This window comes from Rousettus aegyptiacus, unplaced genomic scaffold (genome assembly GCF_014176215.1).
Source record: "Rousettus aegyptiacus isolate mRouAeg1 unplaced genomic scaffold, mRouAeg1.p scaffold_m13_p_3, whole genome shotgun sequence".
In the NCBI taxonomy this organism is placed as follows: domain Eukaryota; kingdom Metazoa; phylum Chordata; class Mammalia; order Chiroptera; family Pteropodidae; genus Rousettus; species Rousettus aegyptiacus.
In genome coordinates, this window is record NW_023416306.1 from 147,301,444 (window position 1) to 147,324,065 (window position 22,622).

The 22,622-nt window shown below is 32.9% G+C and overlaps 1 protein-coding gene across 29 annotated transcripts in view; it reads left to right on the forward strand.

Moving 5' to 3' along the window:
• The window catches only part of GPHN (gephyrin), a 399,765-nt gene that overhangs the window by 264,432 nt on the left and 112,711 nt on the right, over positions 1–22,622 (forward strand). For all 29 annotated transcript variants that reach the window (XM_016131243.2, XM_036238699.1, XM_016131241.2 and 26 more), the window contains one exon: positions 13,701–13,743. In XM_016131243.2, the coding sequence (XP_015986729.1) occupies positions 13,701–13,743 (43 nt within the window). The remainder of the gene's footprint in view (positions 1–13,700; positions 13,744–22,622) is intronic.

Here is a 22,622-nt window from a genome sequence, read left to right on the forward strand (position 1 = left end):
TAATGTATGTTTAATAATTAAAGTTATGACAAAGCTCAAGTTCCCTGTGCATAGAACGTCATTATATATGAATAATACATCATATGATAGAAAATCAGGAATATATTCTTTCTACACATATGGCATATATTAACCTTGCATTTGAATGATAATGTATTTCTCAGGATCCCTTTTGCTTCTCTGACACCCTCATATATTTCCACATATGTTCTTAAAATAGACGAATTTTAATGATTTTTGATATGACCTAGTGGAGATAGAGTACACACACAAATAGTACTATATGGTATATACACTGTATATATACTAAATATATATATAGTATGTATATATATAAATTATACATATATATGTGATCATTTTCCAGTTTATTGTGCTAAGATAGCAATAAAATTAACTGGCCAGGAGTAGCCAACATATACCAAAAACTGTTCTTACTGACCCCAACCAAGCCACAGTGCCATAGATATATACTAAGAATATATAGGAAATGAAAAAGAACAGAACAAGAATGCAAAAGAAATAAAAGCCACTGACACCGAACCAAAATACTCCTGTTGCATATTTAGTAACATTGTTGCAAATGAAGCTTAATGTATTTTAGTCATGGGTACTGATGTGTGCTAAGAATAGAAATTCTTTATAACTCAGCTTTTACTAGTCTGTTGATTATTATATCTTATGTGATGCATTTTTCTATAAACTGAAAATGCCTCAACACTTCTAATTAAGTACAGAGCTACCGTCTGGAGAATACCGACAAGTGTAGTAGCTATCATGGATTAATAGCAGTATGGTATCACAAGCGCTTTTATACAGAAATTTATGGTAAAACTTCAATAAACAACAAAAAATGCAGCATAGAGAATATAGCCAATAATATTTTAATAACTATGTATAGTGCCAGGTGGGTACTAGACTAATCAGGGGAATCACTTCGTAGATTATATAAAATGTCTAACCACAATGTTGTACACCTCAAACTAATATAATATCAAATGTCAACTCTTAATTAAAAATAAGATTTTTTAAAATAAATTTTAAAAATTACTATCTGAAATTATCTTACTTTTTTACTTATTAGTTTAAGTGCTTATTACCTGTCTAATTTTATTAGAATGTAAGCTCCAAGGTAGCAAGGTTCCTGTCAATCTTGTTCTTGTTTTACCCTCTGCACCTAGATCGGAGCCTGGCAGTGGGTTGGTGCTTGAGGAGTGTTTGTTCAGTAAAAGAATGGTATAATTATCCTGATTCTCGTACATGGGCAAACTAATGCTTAAAAAACTTAGCCAAAGTTATGTAGCTAGCATAACTTTCTGCTTTTTGTCCGCTTAAAGGATTTGTTGCATTTACAGGTCTCTAGCTTTAGCAGATCAAATTAGCACATGTCCCTGGATCTATAGCTATAGGGCTTACATTGAAAAAAATTTTACACACATCTAAAATAATTTTACCCATCCTGCTCATCTTGAGAATGAGGTATGTGAATGTGAACCATGTGAACTTAACACTGGTATGAAGGAGGCAAACCAGTAATGCATATTTTGCAAGGTAATTAAAGTGGGTTGAAACAACTCAAGCTGTCTGTAAACCTCCATTTAACAATGTTGTAAGAAAGAATGTCCCTCCTAATTCAGAATTTTTTGTAACGTGTTACTTAGCTTTTTCTTTAAAAAAAAAAAAAATGTCTAATGAAACTTCATCCAGAAAATATAATACCTTATTACACGGTAGTCCATGGTCAATATATTTACCCCACATAATGTATTACATTACATGGCATTGCATTACTTTTATTTTAATAGGTTGTTCTTAGAAATTTTTCATGATTGAATCTTGACAAGATAAGGTTTATATTCATACTGAATTTTCATTGGATTTGGATAAAAAGGAAAATTACAAAATTTTATTGTGGGTTAATCCTTTGAAATTATGTCTTAAGTCAAAATTTTTTTAAAAATAATGTTTATTTCATGTAAATTTTTCCATTTTTTTCAGTATGGTTAAAACAACTATTTTAATATTAGAGTCAAAACAAAAACTACAGTACATTGAAAAGTCTACAGTTGGCATTTCATACAATCTTAGAAACTGAGGGTATACACTAGAAGACAAACACTCAAACTAGAATTCAATTAACAGACATACATTCTATTAATAGGTGCTCTCAGACCATAAAGTTTTCAGGTGAAATTGTGAAAGTCTTTGAAATAGAGAAAAAGATTATTGACTTTCTTGTCTAGGGCACCCATCTGGGTCATCTCTTTTCATCACCTGAGCTATTGTACAGAACTAAGTTGCAGTATATGAATAGTTATGCAAATGATCCATGGAAATGCACATTGCATTCCGTTGGAGAAGTATTTAATTTTTGCTCAGCTGACCTGAAACTTCATTTTCTTATTTCTGATGGTTGATCTATGTATGTTTTTCTAACTCTCTTTTGAATCAATTGGAACAGATTCCTGGTTCTCTCATTAAGACTTTAGATAAAATCTTCGACACATGTTCATTTTATATTTGTATGAGAGTCGCGAGTTTACCTTTTTTGAAAAATTAACTTTTAACACAGTCATCCCTTCTCCGTAAGCTAAAAGTTTAGTTTTAATAGCAATGGATTTTCTACCTTTCCACTGGAGTAGCTCTGACATCCAGAACTTGAAACTTCAGAGAAATTGGAAAGGACATATATAAATGAGTTTAATAATATCAAACTGTATCTGTTAACTGTTTTATTTATTTGGTTAGATCATGAGAGGCTTGAATAACATCATATACATCACATATGAGTTGCAATATAAGGCTTCAAAAAACTAAGCTTTTATTTCCAGTCCTCAAAGACTTCCTAAACATTTTTTAAATCATTGCTACTTTACTAATACCATTATAGAAATGTCTTTGCCCTTAAACACTTTTCATTTGCCTTGTAATTGCTAATTAAGCATTTTAAAAAATTAAGTTACAACTCTTAAACCGATACTGTAGTATAAACTGCCTGTGATTAAGAAAGAAAAACAATGCTGCCGCCACACTCTTACATGGCATATCATACTTAGTAGAAGCAGTAGTTTTTTGTTAGTTGTAGTAAATAAATTAAGTGATATGATATGACACTTGAGAATGTGTAAGGGAGGAAAATAATTTTCCATCTACATTTCTGAGTTCTTGCCTGAGACCCTTGTGATAAAAGGCAGGTTGATAAAGGAAAAATAAACAGAAGTTTATTAACATGTACACTTCATGGATACTTGGGAGCTATCCAGGGAAAAGTGAGTAACTTCACGAGATAGCCTAAACTACCAACTTAAATACCATCCTCAGCTAAAAACAAAAGAAAGGTACTAGAGGCTACCAAGAAAAGCACAGCAAACAAGAGTAAGAGTTGTTATGCAAATTTAAAACAGTGACTGCTTCATTCATGTAATTCTCTTATGGATGGATTTTGAGATAATGATGCTAATTGAAATAAGTCAGACAGAAAAAGTTGAAAACCATATGATTTCACTCATATGTGGAATATAAAACTGAAAGCAACAAACATGACAAACAGAAACTCATGAACATGGACAGTGGGTTAGTGGTTACCAGAGGGAAGTGGGAGAAGGAAGGAGGTGAGTATGGATAAAAGGGGTCAAATATTTGGTGATGGAAGGAAATCTAACTTTGATGGTGAACATGTAATGCAATTGGTATGTGACATACTATTGAATTGTACATTTGAAACTTATTTGATTTTATTAATATCACCCCCAATCATTGTTAATAAAAAGCAAAATGAAGTAATTACAAGAGAATCTTACCAGGCACAGAAATGGAGACACTCTTATAAATGAAGACTTATTTTATAAATGTAATTTCCCTTACAAAGGGTAACTTCTCTGTTTTCATACTTTCTGTGTCTTCTGTTTCTCAAAATAAGCTCAAAATAATATTTATACCAAAGAGGCACATTTTGGGGTAGCATATTCTGCTACCCTTCAATGAAAACTAAGGAGAGATTATTAAATTTAGTTAGAAACTCAGTATCTCAAAACTCACATTTAATGAAAACCAATATGACTTTCTTCCAGAAGTTCCAGATGATAATTACGAATGCTCAATAATTCAGGTTTTCATATTATTAACTGTATCTATTAGCCTCTATTTTATAAAATTTATTAGCATTTTTTATACTTTCTTTTCAAATACCTAATCTAATCTAAACTACTTTTACTTGATCTTACTTATGAAATCAAAATCATAAAAGAAATTACTGTAGTTAACATTCTTTATTATAGGTCCAGAATATCACCAAACAAAAGAATCATAATAGTAACAATAAACATACTAATAGGTAATACCCATACAGTGTTCACTCTGGGCCAGACACTCTTCTAAACAAATACTTTACATATATTTCTTATTTTCTTCACAACAACCCTGAGAGATAAATGTTGCTATTCTCATTTTATACATAAGAAAAAGGTATACAGAGATTATAACTTATTCATTGTTAAACAGCTAACAATGATAGAACCAAGATTCAAATCCAGGCATTTGGACTCCAAACTCTTTCATTATACCAGTTTTCCTTCATTCCAACATCCACATGCCTATTCCAAGTGGTTCTCAATGCCAAGAAATAATCAACAGCAAAAAGGCAATGGGAGTTCATGGTCTAATTAGGATTGCAATGATTATTATTGGTAGGTTAGAAAGTTAGGGCATCTACTAGTGTGCTGATAAATGAATTTGGATGTCAAGAGCGCTAAGTTCCATTACTTCTGTTGGGGAGGAAATGTTTTTCATATACCTTTTTCAGTCCTTTGACTGGTCTAATAATTAAATTGACAGATTAACAGGACAAAAACAAATTTTTAATTTTGTGCATACCAGAGCTCCAAAACCCAATGGCAAGTCAGAAAATTGAGGCTTATATGCTAGCCTGAGTTAAAGAATGGCATTGGAGCCTGAGATTTCAAAGGCAGGGAAGTAATCCACAAGACAGTAGGAAGAGAAGAAGTTCTGTAATTAGATGTCTGCCCTGCCAAACAGATAAGATCATTCATGTAGAAGTTATCTCTGGTAATAGCACGTTCTCTCTCTCTCTCTCTCTCTCTCTCTCTCTCTCTCTCTCTCTCTCTCTCTCTCTCTCTCTCTCTCTCCAGGTTCCCTATCCAGATTCTTTTAAGTAGTTAAAGGACAGGTAAAAGTTTTTCTTGAGTCTGCTGGGTCTTGATTGCCTCAGCTCAAAGTAATCCACGTGCCAAAATGGAACATTTTGGGGGGCATTTTCTGCTCCCTTTCACTACTGTGTGATCTAAAGCCAGTAATAATCCCTGCTGTCTCATCCCTAGAATGGAGATAAATTACTCTGTAAAATCAGTTACTCAATCTGAAGATTGTCAGGAATAATCTGAAATCTCTATTAGTCAAAAAATATTTTATTTAGCTTTGTTTTTTATATATATATATGTATATACATACATATATATATAATGTATATTTTCATCATTTATCATGATCAACATTAAAATTCTCAGAACAAACATCAACTCAAAAATGCTAGTACCAAGGGGAGACCAGCCTGGGGAATACAAATTTTCTAAAGATCATTGAGAGTAACTCAATTTATAAATAAAGCTTTATATAGGAAATACATTAAGAATATTCATCATTGATCTTATTCATATTCCCTTGAGTCATGGTGATAACCAGTTCTATTCTTAGGTACTCTTTACATATACTATTGTCTTTAGGAATAAGGAACTGACCAAGTTACCTATAAAGCAGCATAAATAGGCTTTTGATTTACAATGGCAATTATAATTCACTTCACCAGCTATGTAACCTGTCATAGTTCTAGATTCTTTTAGAGATGATCAATACTGGAAGAAAAAAAAGAAAGAAACTCTGCACATTTATCCAGGACTTAAGAAAGCTCAGTAGAATTTAAAATAGTAATAATTTATATAAGAGTGGAAAACATTTAAGAATAGTCCTCTGGAAAAGATTTGTAAAATTGTATTGCATATAAATATTGTCTGTGTGCCTACAAAAGCTTATGTTGTGCATAGATAATAGCATTTTTGGTCTCTGTCTCTGATCAACACATGATTAAGAGTTCAAGGAATAATTAGTTATGGATGTGTGTGTGTGTGTTTGTGTGCATGTGTGTGTGTAAGTTCACCTTTAGTTAGTTTCAAATGTGATGACTGTTAAATGATTATTCCATTTAATTAATTATCTAAACCAATGGGAAAGAGCAAGTAAAACAGATTTTTTAAGGTGTGAGGTCTTTTATTAACCAATGTCACAGCAATAAATTTAATTTTAAAAATAAAGGACATTAATATAAATCTTTTAAAAAGGCCCGAGGTCTTTATAACTTTTTAGGCAATTGGTAATTCAGTAACCAATTTTATATAATTTTCTCAAAAAAAGGACTTCTATTATGTATGATTTGAAAAAAGATGGCAAATGGAATTGAGAAAGGTTTCTTAGAGCTATAAAATCATACATGTTAAAGGAAGCTTGGAAATTATCTAGTTCAGGATTTTTTTAGCTTTTTTTCTCCCATGGACCCATTTTCTCCCATGGACCCATCTGGCAAAGCCTACACTCTTCTTTTGGAAAAATATTTTTAAATATATAAAATAAAATACATAGGATTATAAAGAAAACTAATGAAATTATTATCAATATGTGTAAAAACAAATTATGATAAAATAATACTGTTTCTTTTGAAATCTATTAAATAGCAAGCCAGACTGCTGTAATTTGAAATCTTGGTGAACATGACAATATTTTAAGATCATCATAATAATTTTAAGTAATAGGTTTTGCTAATTACTGTGGCTTTCACCTAAGCCCATAATGAAAAAAGTGTTAAAATTTATTTAGGTTAGTGAATATAAAAATTGTATTTTTTTTCCCATTTCAGTGAGTAGACCCTTGACTTTTATCCACAGGTTCTCTCACAGGTTCATCAACCTCAGTTGAAACCCCTGAAAACATCCTCATTTTGCAGATAAGGAAACTAAGTCCCATAGAAATGAGATAACTTGACTAAAATCATACAACAGAGAATTAGATTAATCCTCACAGAGGTAACCTCAGACCTTAACTCAGCCTTTTTCTGAAGCTTTGGTCTAGAAATTGGCAATCATATTGTCACTGATTCATGACATGATGTGGAACAAATTCTTTATTCTCATTGTGCCTCAGATTCTACCTATGTAAAATGTAGGTGACCTAAAATCTACATAAGGATAATAATAATGACTTAGATTTGTATTGCTCTTTTTCATTTACAATAGTTTTCACTTTCATATACATTTTTTTTTATCATGCTGCCTTTCATGTCATAAATAAACCAAAACTCTGAGTTCTACAGTTGAGTGTGTTATGTTATATAAGTCTAATTAAACACAAATGAGTTATCATTAAGCTCAGACGAGCCAAATATTTATACCCTAATTTATCCAGATAAAATGATGAATTAATGGAACTATGGAAGAGAACTCTTCTAGACCAATTACTCATTTTTGCTATAAGAAATGAGAAGAAAAAGAAATAGAATTTTAGCATCGGAGATTGTAGAATTGTTGGCTTAATGTTTAAATCAAACTTTATTTTCTTTCTGTTTTTGGGTAAACTAAAGAGGCAAATAATCTGAGTAAATGCCAGTGAGGTTCTTTATGCTCTTAAGTTTTATTTTTGTAAGTAAATGATATTCAATAAAGTTCTTTTTTATAGACATATTACTCTTAAATAATTTTAATAAGGTAGAAAAATTAGAAAGGGCCATGATACCTCAAACATTTCTATTATTCTGTCATTCTAGTGACCTGACCATATGACATATAGTAGATCCTGTTTTCTTAGACTATAAGGAGTCTTCTTAACCTAACCTTAAACCTTTGTGATAGAATAACCTTGTTGAACTTCAAATGTCACTATTTAATTAACTTTAAGTAATATTAAAGGTAATATATTTTCCAAACTTTTAAGATCATTCTGTAGGATACCCAGGTATTTCTTAGATGTAATCCACATATTTTTCATGTTGTATCTCAATACTAGCAGAAATAAGTAATAATAAGTAAGTAAAAATTATTTTTAAGCTAGTGCAGTAATGTCTATAATTATACTGATACTGTAAATATAATTTTTAATCTACTGAGATTGAAAATTATAATTACTACAAAATAAACATTAAGATTTAGCAAACATTTACTCTGTACTCTTTACGAAGCACTGTGTCTGACATGTAGAAAATATAAAGAGAATTAAAGTCATAGTCTTTTCCTTCCAGTATATTTGGAGACCTGCATAATAATTGGAATATGAGTAACTGTGATGACACATATAATAGAAGTTCAGATAAGAGGCTTTAAGGATTTAGGTAAACCCATAACTAGATTGTGGTGATGGTTGTACAGCCATATAATTAAGAGTTTAAGAGTCATAAAATTTTATACTTAAAATGAGCGAATTTTATTGGAGGTAAATTGTATCTCGATAAGACTATTAAGAGGTTAAGGAAAGAAGAAATTATTTCTGGTTAAGAAACAGGAAAATTTTTTGCACCTGGTGCAATTTAACCTGGATCTTAAAGGACAAGTACTATTTGGGTCAGAAAAAAAGCAACAGGGTATGCCAGAGAGAGGAAACAGCTTGTCTAAAGTCTAAAAGCTCAAGAGTACAAGGAATATTCTAAAGGAGCTAGTTCAGACTTTGTTGCATTCTCACCAGTACTTGTGGCCATGTGGCTATGACATTTCCAAAAAATTGGTCAGTTCTATTGAAAAACATATAACAGTGCATGGATTTTTTTTTCCTTGAATCAAAAATAAGAATTTTCCTCCATTTTGAGCGAATGAAGAAGTTACAATGGGAGAGCATGTAATTAGAGTTATTTCACAACTGTCAGTAGCTCCACTAATCATAAAAACTACTGACATTTGTTTCCACATTTATAGTTAAAATCACTGATACTTGTATTATCTTCCTTGAGCCCCATTGTCTTTATTTTTACCATGAGGAAACTGAGATTAAAGGAGAGCCCAAAGCCTAAAATATTAAAGACATGCTAACAGGAGGGTCAAGATAGTCTAGTCTGCTAAGAATAGGATGAAGGAGAGAAAATGGTAATATAAGTAAATGGTCTTTCAACAATGAAAAATCTGCTAACTAAATTGCATGTCACACATGACTCAAAACTCGTCTCACACAAACAATAAAATAGGTGAATTTAACAACTATCATCAATTATAGAAAAGCAAATTAGACATTTTTTTCTAATGAGCCGATATGACCCTGTTATTGACAGAAACAGCCTATGTTTTATTGACAATAGAGAAAAGCACAGAGGGAAGTTAATAACAATTCTAAATAGGTAGTATTTTTTGTTGTTTGTTTTTTAAAACCAAAAAAAAAAAGATTAAAATTTAAATTAGGTATTTCCAAATCATTGCCATGGAATTTCTCAGATTATGTAAGTAAGCAGATATACAGAAGCTTAATTTCTAATTTTAAATGTGACTGCTGGCCAGTAGAATCGTGCTAAAAATAGAAAGAGAGGGCTTTCTTAATGTCCAGCAAATGTGACTTCTTTTGTTCTTGGCTTTAACCCCATTTGACCAACTGCTCAGAATTTTTCAGTATAAGTCATATTGATTTATTCCAAGTGTTTACAAGGAAAAAAATACATAAATTAACCTGGTGAGCAGCAAAATAGAGGCAGTTTTTAGGAAACCTGAGTTGTGTTAACCAGCAATCAAATGTAATCTCCATTTTAATATTTATACATCTTCATATCGTTGTGAACCTATTCTTAACATGGGTTTTATTTTATTTGTATCTCTCCTCCCTCACTTCTGTGAAATGCAGAAGGGAAAGGGTCTTTATTATTCACATATTTGTACCCCACTAACTGGTGTCATATATCTGGCTTCCACTGGAGAGCCCTGACATCGCAGGGAACGGTGATCAAAATTCCACATACTAGCTTCAAGCTGGGGGCTCGTAGCTATTGCAGCATTGAAGAGGGCCTTTTCCTGGCTTCTTTAAAATAAGCATGGTGATGGGATGGTTTAAGGGAAGAACACCTCTCAAATCACATGATCACTGCTACGCTTGTGTGTGTCCTGCTTTCTTCATAACAGCTTGGCACTACATTCTTTCCCTGTATCTTAGTGGGCTTCTGTGTGTATGAGTGGGATAGGGGTTAGGGTGGAGGGTTTCAGTGAATGGGTATACATTATGCATGCATCTTTCAATGTTAGAGTGATGTGTCTTCCCTATGTGTCATAGATCATGGTCACAGATGAAATCTTCTGTGTTCCTGAGAGATGAGTCTCTCTTATTAATGTGAGATTTATGTTTTGATGTTCACACCCTCAGTCGTTCCTCATGTTGCATTAAACATAAATTGAAATGTTCTCTCGTAAGAGTTAGCTTTTCATGTTGGGCTGAAAAAGTCTTCATTTCTGTGTAGCAATTCATGTTATTATAACCTATGGCTTTCAATTGTACCTCCCATAATGAAGAGCTGACTTTAAACACTGTGCTATTCTTGTTATGACCTAAGCATAAGGTAAGTCACTTCTCTAACTGTATCTAAAGATTGTGGTTGTTTGTTAAAATTTTCTCAGCTTTGTTTAAAGCATTTTTACTTGTTCCCTAACCATTTATTATGTGCTCTCCCCATTTTGTTTTCTGTTTCATGGCTTTGAGATTTGTTAGTGGATAATGTGATCTTCAACAAAAATTGTATTACACATGTAAACACATGTTGAAATGAATTAAATGAATTATTTGATGTCTGAAAGCAGTTTTGATAAGTAAATGAATACCTATATTTTCAGTAAGTCTCGTATATTTCATTTCCTCCATTGACTTTACTATACTGTTTCTCCGCATTATTTTAGTTTTAATTCCAATTGAAAGGGGAATTAATTGTCAGCACCATAAAGTCAGATGTTAATTGCAGTAAAATAACATAATCCAATCGAATAAAGTAATAGGTAATTCAATAGCATACCTTTTATTTTTAATCCCTGACGAATTTGATATTAGGCCAAAATCTTGGTCCCATTTTGTTTTTCAGACTTTCTTTTTATTTATTTATTTTTCCATTAAGTAAAAAGCCAGGGTAAAATAAACAACAAACCATAAAACTTGAGTGACCTTCTTAATAGTTTATATGTGTGAGAACAAGAGCAATAGTTGTTTGTCAACTTTATTCTTTCAAATAAATTCCATTATATTGTGAGTTAGGTAAAATCTTCATACTGAGATTTCATAAAATGAAGCAAATATTGTAAAGATGACCAGTTTTATCAGGTAAGAGAGAGGGACATCCTCTATATGTATAAATATTTTTAAATTTTTAAATTATTTTTTTCACTTTTTTTACATATATATTCAAGATCACTGAAGTAAAAAAGTTTATGTAATTATTGATTTTAAAAGTGATTTCCCTCAATTCTGGATCAGTAGCCAATGTAATATAAATGAGAAAACATTGGTTATACTGCTGTTGGCAATTTGTGAACCTAAATAAATACTCAGATTTAGGAATTGAATTGTTTTCATCATGCAAATTTCTCTTCCAAAACTGTTTGAAATATATAGCTCTAAATTGAGGTGCCATAAAGCAAGACTTGGGTTTCTTTATTATATTTATCCTATAAATGAATTTTTGTTAATTTTTTAAGCCACCTAAGGAAGGGAGAGGATATTTTTTATTGTTTGGGGATTTTTTTGTGTTGTTGTTGTTGTTGTTGTTGTTGTTGTTTTTGGTATAGCCAGCTAGTTCCTCACCACCATTTCCATTTAGACATTATATAAATCTGTTGAAACATTTGATGAGACAATTTGAACTACTCATCTGAACTGTTCTGTTCATTATAAATCTCTTGTTTCTATCTATACACTAGCTCCACTCTAGATTGGAAGGGCTTAAAGATGAACTCTGGAGGAATAGAGGCTACGACTTAAGAGTAACTATTACTGATCAAAGGAGCTGCTTTCCATTCGCAAACATGGCTTTGCGCTATGGGTTTGGGCTCCTTCTGTTTCTACATCTTGTTGAAGACTTCCTTGACTTCCATTTGACTTCTTTGAACTCTGTTTTTGTCTTTCAACATTTTCCCCTTTCTTTTTATACTCTCTCTCAGATTTTTCTCTCACTCTCTAGCTTTCTCCTGTGTTCTTTGAATCACTTTTTTAAAACGTAGTTTATATCTTTATTAAGCTTGTCTATTAATTTGTCTATTGGTGTTTGTTTCTTTTCTCTTTTAAGGCTGTAGTGGTATAGTTACACTTATTTTCATTCCATGGTTTGCCAACTTGCTTGTTTATCTTGTAGCAAGTTCATTAGTCATTCTTACTCTCTTGGTATGAATTTTCAATAAGAAATAGCAGAACATTCTGCATTTACATATTGTTCCCTTCTATAAACCCATACTTTCTTTTCTGTCTACTAGGTTTGCCCCCCTTAAACCCTTTCTCTTCCTTTTCTTTTTCTTGTTCTAGCGTCTTCCTGTATTGTTTTCTTTAAATAGTCATTAATTTCTTTCTTATTTGGTCCAGAATTGTTCCTCAATAAAACTTCTTAGTAAAAGAATATAAGAATACTATCTTCTAGATTAGATTCTTTATTCTAGTATATTTAAAACTAATTAAACAATCTGGGCCAAAAGAGAATTATTTTTCCTTTTTTTTTTTTTTTTTTTTTTGGTGTGTGTGTGTGTGTGTGTGTTGTGTGTATGTTTGTGGTTTTTTTTAATTGTTGTTTCTTTAAACATTAACAATTGTTTTTTTCAGGGAAGGACAACCATAACCCACCCTAAGTTGCAACATTCCTTTCATAAGTTGTTTCATTACAATAGTGGATTGTGTTAAGCAATAGAAATTAATTTGTTGTGTATATATCCATTTGGGGCAAGCTGCTGTGGAATGGGAAGAAGAGGTGTGGAGATTAAATATAGTTTCCTGTGAAATTAATAAGTAATCATGCCATCCAATATGGCCTTCGAATTCAATAGTTTTGCAACATTTAAAAGAATGTTCCACTTTGACCTAAAATATTTGACTCAAAGCATAAGGGGTTCTGATGGGTAAACTCTATACACACCTAAGAACTGGTAAATAAATGTGATCAAATTCATTGATTTCTACCAGAAGCATCTTTCATAACCAATATTAATAAATATAATTAATAAATTAAAAAGTTCATTAGAATCACATGTAAATGTTGTATATGAGGATTTTTTCACCTCATTAATCTAACCAAAAATGACTACAATAGAATGTTTGGTTATAACCTTACTATTACTTGAATTGCATTATTATTCTAGTCAAGAGATATGCATAATGCCTTAAGGGTCACAAATGAATATGTGGTAACTTAAATTTTTTCCCCATATACTAATTTCAAATACACATTAATTAAAAAATTGCATTTGGTTTTATTTCTGTCACATAATAGAGTACTCCAACTTTTTTTCTAGATGTCAGTTATTTAAAATAAGGAAAGGATAATAAAAAATATATGAAACAAATGTAACATATATTTTACTAACATGTTATGATATCTGAGATATATATAACCTTTGTTCCTAGACCTCAGGAGCTTGCCTAATAAGTATGCATACATATCTGGCTATTTATGTTATTAGCCCTAAATTACTGAGTTTATACTTTCTCTGCAGGTCCAGTCCAGGTGCAGCAGCAAAGAGAACATTCTCAGAGCCAGTAAGTATGTCATTATTTCAGATGGACTGCTGAATTAGAGCTTATAGTTCAACTGGAAGGATTGCTAAAAATGACATTTTGGTGAAAAAATGAAGAAGGTAATAGGGAATGTTTATATCAAGAATATGAATATTAGAACTTTTACCTTCTAAAATTATTGTATCAATATATTAATAGATATTTCCCTTATTTTATTTTGCAAGCTAACTATAAAACTTCAATAACACTCCTAGTTATAATAGTAATGAGTTCCTTCAGGACTCTACAGCAAGAATCCTCTTTAATTGCCCCATTGCCAAAAAGTTATTTGAAAACAGACAAACTGACAATAATAATAATACAAATCTACTAAAGGAATCTGACTAAAAAAGAGTCATTTCTAAGAGGGTGACATCATAATCATTTTGTGAATATGAATTCCTGTAAGATCTTACTTCACAGGCAGCATGTTTTTTAACATAGTGTCCTAAACCAAGGATGAAAAACCCTTAATTTTATTTTTTTTTGTTTAATTACTAATAACATTAACTTGAAAGTCATTTAACTTTTGTATTATTCATTTTTCTATCTTATAAAAAGGAACTATAATTAGCCTTGCCTTACCTGCATTTTTGAAATGATGTGACATTGAAGGTTGTGCCTTAAAAGCTTTGGGATCTTAAGAGAAAAGTGCTGTATAAATGCAAATTATTGTAATATTGTTCTCTTTCACTTAACGATATCATTGTTTCTTCTTCCTAATCTTATCAAGAGAAGTACAGGTGGTTCATACTGAAATGGGTCTATTGGATACTTATACCACTTAGTAAATGGGAGTTTTAGTAAATAGGATGATTTATTTTCCTAGTAGAATGTCTATATTATTTAACAATCACAAAATAATTGGAGAATTTCAAATAGATAAAAATTCATATTTTATTTTATTTTCTTTAATGTAAATATTTTTCCCATTTTTGTGTTGTGAATCTCTTACCTTAGATTGAAACCATTGAATTTATAGGCAAGCACATTGCTATTATTTGCTCAGGACCTTTATATTAAAGTTATATAAAAATAAATGCAAACAACCATGTTTAATCTGTATACTTTCATGAGTTTCCACAATATTTAAAGACATGGGACTCTGACAGTGGCTCTTCAATTATAAGAGATATAAAGTCCTATAATCCCTTACAAGACCTGGAGTTGAGAAACCTAAGAGGGGAATGATGATTGAATACTCACTAAAATAAAATGATAGAGATAAATAAACTTTTTAAATGGCATTTTATGATGGTTACTTTATGATTTCCATTTATTGTTGATCCTGAGATGATGATGGATAACCAATAGTAATTATAATGATTAGGAACAAAAAGAATTTCTTATGAGAACAGACTTCTTTGAACCCTTTTTTACCTCTCCTATGGATCTTTGTGTTGTTAGGACTGTCTTTCATTTCAATTATGCTCTTACTGGGTTATTGACTATTAATCACTTTGGCTGGACATCATGATCGTCCAGGTTTTTTTGATCATGTTTTCTTAGGATGAAATATTCATGTAGATGGACCAGATAGCCATTTAGATCTAAAGAGAGAGCCCATCTAACATCATAGCCTCATAGTTCTGCGATTTCTATAAGTTTAAGGTCTTTCCTCCCAACACCACTTTAGTAACTCATACTAATGCCTATAGTCAGACCTAGAACTCTTTCATCACCATGAGCTGTTTTACCTCTAAACTTCTTAACTTCAATATCTCTTTGCTTATTTAGTCTACTTTTATCTCTTTTTTTTTTCTTTTGCCATGCACTTCCATATTGCAGTCATATAGCCCCTATTAGCAATTCCCCATTTCTCAATGTTGTCCTGCCTCTGTTCCTTTGGGAACTCCCCACCCCTGCTGCATAAAATATTCATTCTCTTTATTTTCCTAGAAAATTCTTATCCTTTGAGACTCAGTTTAAGTGTGATCTCCTCTGTGATGCCTTCTCTGTTTTCCCCAAGGAAGGTGACTAATCCTTCTTGCATACCCCTACTGTTCCTTCTACTTTAATCGTTTTTTCCCCCCATTTATTTACTAAATTAACTATCCTCAAGGAAAATATTTTAAAAATGTAGGCAACATAAAACCGTGCAGGCATGCCTCATTTTATTGTACTTCTCTTTATTGTACTTTGCAGATACTATGTTTTTTATAGATTAAAGGTTTATAGCAACCCTGCGTTGAACAGGTCTATTGGTGCCATTTTTCCAACAGCATTTGCTCACTTCATGTCTCTGTGTCACGTTTTGATGATTCTCACAATATTTCAAACTTTTTCATTATATTTGTTATAGTGATCTGTGATCAGTGATATTTGATGTTACCATTATAATTGTTTTGTGGTACCATGAACCATATCCATATAAGACAGCAAACTTAATTGACAAATGTGTATGTATGCTGACTGCTCCACTGACTGGCTATTCCCCCATCTCTCTCCCTCTCCTTGGGCCTTCCTTTCTTTGAGACACAACAATACAGAAACTGGCCCACATGGCCTCAAAGTGTTCAAGTAAAAGTTAGAGTTGCGTGTGTCTCACTTTAAATCAAGGGCTAAAAATGATTAAGCTTATGAGGAAGGCATGTCGAAAGCTGAGACAGGCTGAAAGCTAGGCCTCTTGAGCCAAATAGCCAAGTTGTGAATGCAAAGTACCAGTTACTGAAGGAAATTAAAAGTGGTATTCTAATGAACACATAAATGATAAGAAAGAAAACAGCCTTATTTCTGATATGGAGAAAGTTTTAGTGGTCTAGATAGAAAGATCAGACCAGCCACAACATTCCCTTAAGCCAAAACCTAATTCAGAAAAAGGCCCCAACTCTATTCAATTCTGAGAGAGGTAAGGAAGCTGGAGAAGAAAAGACTGAAGCTAGCAGAGGTTGGTTCATAACGTTTAAGAAGCCATCTCCATAATATGAAAGTGTAAGGTGAATCAGCTAAGATAATGAATGAAGGTGGCTACAACTAAATAACAGATTTTCAATGCAGACAAAACAATCTTCTACTTGAAGAAGGTACCATCTAGGACTTTCCTAGCTAAAGAGAAGTCAATGCCTATACTCAAAGCTTCAAAGGACAGGCTGACTCTCTTGTCAGGCACTAATATAGCTGATGACTTTTGTTGAAGCCAGTGCTCATTTACCACTCCATAAATCCTAGGGTCCTTAAGAATTATATTAAATCCACTCTGCCTATGTTCTCTAAATGAAACAACAAAGCCTAGGTGACAGCACATTTGTTTACAACATGGTTTACTGAATATTTTAAGCCTATTGTTGAGACCTACTCTCAGAAAAAAAGATTCAGTATAGTACTGCTCATTAATAATGCATCTGGTCACCCAAGAAAAATATTACTGTTCATTGACAATACACCTGGTCACTCAAGAACTTAGAGGATATTAATGTTGTTTTCATACTTACTAGCACAACATTCATTCTGCAGCCCATGGATGAAGGAGTAATTTCAACTTAAAATCTTATTATCTAAGACAGCAGTCCCCAACCTTTTTGGCACCAGGGACTGGTGCTTCTGTGAGAATCTAAAGCCTGATGATCTCAGGTGGAGCTGAAGTAGTGATGCTAGCACTAGGGAGCATCTACAAATACAGATGAAGCTTGGCTTACTTGCCCACCACTCACTTCCTGCTATGTGGCCTGGTTTCTAATAGGCCATGGACTAGTACCAGTGCACAGCCCAGGGGTTGGGGACCCCTCATCTAAGAAATACGTTTCATAAGGCTATATCTGCCATAGACAGTGATAACTCTGATGGGATTTGGCAAACTAAATTGAAAACCTTCTGGAAAGGATTCACCATTCTAGATGCCATTAAAAACATTCATGATTCATGGTAAGAAGTCAAAATATGGGGAGTTTGGAAGAAGTTGATTCCAACCATCATGGATGACTTTGAAGGACTGAAGACTTCAGTGGCAGAAGTAACTGCAGATGTAGTGGAAATAGTAAGAGAACTAGAATTAGAAGTAGAACCTGAAGGTATGACTGAATTGCTGCAATATCGTGATAAATGTGAACAGATGAGGAGCTGCTTCTTATGGATGAGCAAAGAAGGTTGTTTCTCGAGATAGATTATACTTCTGGTGAAGATGCTGTGAAGATTGTTAAAATGCCAACCAAGGATTTAAATACTGTATAAACTTACTTGATAAAGCAGCAGCAGGGTTTGAAAGGATTGACTCCAATTTTGAAAGAAGTTCTGCTGTGGGTGAAATGCTGTCAAACGGCATCACATGCTATGGAGTAATTATTCTGAAAGGAAGAGTCAATAAATATGGCAGACTTCATTTTTTTGTTATTTTAAAAAATTGCCACAGCACCCCAACCTCTGCTAACCACCTCCCTGATCAGTCAGCAGCCATCAACATCAAGACAAGACCCTTGAACAACAAAAAGATTATGACTCACTGAAGGTTCAGATGATGGTTAGCATTTTTTAGCAATATTTTTTAATTGAGGCATGTATATTTTTTAAGACATAATACTATTACACACTTAATAGACACAATATAGTATAAATATAACTTTTATATTCACCAGAAAACCGAAAAATTTTTGACTACCTTTTTTGTAGTAGTTATTTACCAGAGATATGCTTGTATTCGGCTTCCTTTTAATATATATTTTAAAATGTCAAAATAAAAGATCAGTGAATTCTAAAGAAGAGTTAGGACTTAATAGAGTTTGTCTAGAATTGTCCAAGGAAGAGTTAACTTTGGTAACTTTGTCCAAGTAAAACGTAACTTTCCTTTGGCTCTTCAAAACTATAATCGAAACAACCTGTTAATAAAACCGAGTTATCCTTACTGTGGTAAGGAAGAATACCACTTCGACCAAATATTAATCTTAGAGTCTGAGTCTCAGAAAGGAAAGTGCAGACTCGGGATATTTATGAGATCTTGAATTTTTTTAAGGCAGATATATTAATATGGGAGCTTAATTAGAATTAACTAAGGAACACGATATAATCATTTAGGAATCATGACCACAACAAAGCAAGGGTTTCTGAGAGTCTCGTGTAAACTGTCTTTTGATACTTTCTCTTTAAGAAGTTTTTGTAATGAGCAGTAAAGTTATTTGCAACTTTAATCTTTCAGGGAAGAGTTTTCTGGAATAGTAAAGTTATATTGATAAAGGTAATGAAATAGTAATGTTATGCTAATGAAGGCACAAAGCTATGTAGTTACAGATGGTTTCAGATATCAGGGTTCCTTTGTAGTCAGTATTCAGCCCGAGCTAAAAGATAAGATCATGAGCATCTAAGGATGTGATCAGTCAATCTCAACCTTCACCCCTACTTAAGGAATCACAATAGTATATCAACTATCTAGAGAAGTTACATCAACCTTTATAAGTGTCAGATTTTCCTGTGTTTGTTGTTGTTATTGCTGGATGATCATTTATTGAACTATTTTATGAGACAGTGGATGTATAGCATCTTTTAGGACTGTGGAGGTCACACCTCTGAATCCTGTTGCACAAATGTGAGAAGGATTTTTATCACAGTTTATAGTCCTTTTCTCAATGAGAAGCCAAGAATGTCCAAAATTAAGCCAAGAATAACTATATGCCGAAAAACTGGACAACCTAGAAGAAATGGAAAGGTTCTTAGAAATATACAACTTAACCAAGACTGAATCAAGAATAGAAAATCTAAACTGACTGATTATTACTAAGGAGATTGAAGTAGTAATTTAAAAAACCTGTCAACAAAAAAATGCCAGGATCAGATTGTTTCACTGGAGAATTTTACCAAATAAATAAGAACTAACACCAATTCTCAAACTCTTCCAAAAAAATAAAGAGGAGGGAACACTCTCAGACTCATTTTATGATGCCAGCATTATCTTGATACCAAGGCCAGAAAATGACACTACAAAAAGGGAAAACTTCAGGCTAATATCTCTGATGAATATAGATATAAATATTCTCAATTAAATGCTAGCAAATTGATTTTAGCAGCATATTAAAAGGATTATTCATCATGATCAAGCAGAATTTATCCCTGGGATACAAGAATGGTTCAATATACACAAATAAAGAAATGTGATACATCACATTAATAGAATTAAAGAAAAAGTATATGATCATCTCAATAGACAGAAAAATCATTTGACAAAATTCAACATCTGTTCATGGCAAAAACTCTTAACAAATTAGGTATAGAGGGAATATACCTCAACATAATAAAGGTGCTCTGTATATGACAAACCCATTGCTAACATTATAGTCAATGGTGAAAATTTGAAAGTTTTTCCTCCAAGATCAAAAACAAAACAAGGGTCCTCACTCTTACACCCCTATTCATCATAGAACTGGAAGCCCTAGCCAGAGCAATTAGCCAAGAAAAAGCAATAAAAAGCATCAAAACTGGAAAAGAAGAAGTAAAATTGTCTCTATTTATAGATGACATAATTTTATATATAGAAAATTCTAAAGAATTCACCAAGAAACTCTTGGAACCAATCTACAAATATAGTAAATTTGCAGAAAACAAAATAAACATATAAAATTCAGTAGCATTTCTAATGCATAACATATGCTAACAATGAATTATCTGAGAAAGAAATGATTCCATTTATTACAGCATCAAAACCAGTAAAATACTTAATAAATTTAACCAAAAAGGTAGAAGATCTCTGCACTGAAAACTACAAGGCATTGATAAAAGAAATTGAAGAAGCACGAATAAATGGAAAAGAACCCCATATTCATGGATTGGAAGAATTAATATTGTTAAAATGTCCATACTAGACCAATCAGGATCCTGGGGAAGCATGGTGGCATGAGAGACATCCTCAGATCTCTCGCCTTGAAAAAACAAGCTGAACATCTAAAACTGAACAAAAAACACCCAAACTACACACCAGCATGCCTGAGTGCAGGATCTGTGTATGAGAGCTACAACAGGTCAGAAGCCCAGGTGTTTGGCGGTGGACTGGGACAAATAAAGAAGCTACTACCTCTCTTAGCCTTTCGAGCTCCCTGCAGGAGGAGGAAGAATGGAGAAGGTACAGCAACATCCCTGAACAGCCCTGTCAGGCTGTTTCTATGCAGCCAGCAGCAGGGCGCACTCATCAAGGCAGAAAGCAGAGAAATGGGACAGGACCACAGAGAAACAGCAGTTGATTTCTACCGGCCCCAGTTGTAAAACCAAGGCTGAGCCGCAGCCCCCAACCCTCAACCCAAAAGCCCCCTTCCCCCGTACCCTCCAAGACCAGTCACCACGGAGCCCCAGGGGAATCTGAGCAAATGCTACTAGAACTGTTACTAACACTGACAGGTACTGAAACTGAGAATAGCGAGTGATTAAAATCTACAAGAAAAGAAAAGACATAAGGCTCTATGTAAAGTGGGGATCCAAGAGGCTTAGACGCCACCTACTGGAAATCAAAAGAAAAGCACCTTTGCAGCAGGCTAAAGAGAGACCTTTATATAATAAATCTTCTTTCTGGAAAAACAACAGAATACACTTCCATTAATGCCCAGGTGGAGAAATAGTCCATTAAACACCATGAACAACCAAGGTGACAAGGCGTCTCAGAAAGAAAGAGAAAAATCTCCAGAAAATGAGCTTACAGGCATGGAAATACTCTAGTTAAGTGACAGAGAATTCAGGATGGTACTTCTGAAAAAACTCAGTGAGTTCTGAAATGAGTCATATCAGCAATTTCATAAATTGAAAAAACAGCTAGATGAGCAGAGCAAGGAGATTGAAACCCTCAAAAAGAACCAAATAGAACTTCTGGAGATAACACACACACACACACACACACACACACACACACACACACACACACACTGCAAGAGTTGAAAAATGAGATAGCAAGCTTGGGAAATAGAGTCAACCAAATGGAGGAAAGTGATATAGAAGACAGAAATCTAGAAATAAATCAGAAGGAAGAAGAGAGAAACTGAAGAATGAAAAATAATGAAAGAGAATTACAAGAACTAGCTGATACTATCAGGAGAGGAAATATAAGAATAATGGGCATTACTGAAGGTGAGGAAAAGGAGCAGGGACTAGAAAGCATTTTCAGACAAATAGTTGACCAGAATTTCCAAAATCTAAGCAATGAGCTGGAGCTTGGAATTCAATAAGTCAACAGAACACCCTGTTATCTCAACCCAAAAAGGTTTTCACCAAGACATTGCATTACAGTTATCAAAAATCAATGACAAAGAATTCTTAGGGCAGCCAGGGAGAAGAAACCGGTAACATATAGAGAACTCATTAGATTATCATCAGACTTCTCCGTGCAGACCTTACAAACCATAAAGGAATGCAATCAAATATTTAAACTATTTAGTGAAAGGAACTACCAGGCTAGAATAATATATCCAGCTAAGCTCTCCTTTAGATATGAAGGAGAAATTAAGACCTTTTCAGACATACAAAAATTGAGGTAATTCTCCATTGCAAGGCCTGCCGTACAGGAAATTCTGAAAGGGGTCAACTCACTTAAAATAACAAATATATATATATATATATATATATATATATATATATATATATATATATATATATTTAGGAGTAAAGCGACTATCAGGCAAATAGAAGCAGAGGAGTACAACCCTTACTAAGAACAGGGCATTATAAGCTTAAATAATAATAAGAAAATTGCTATAGCAAGATAGTAATGAACATTCAGCATACATAGGAACAAATTGAGATAACAATAACTTAAAAGGGGAGGATTCAAAGATCCAAATTCACAAAGGGGAAAGGAGATGAGGTGCATACAGAAGAAAATGGATGACTATATATATATATATATATACACATATACATATATAACTATCTTTTTCATATTTGTAGTGGTAACCACACAC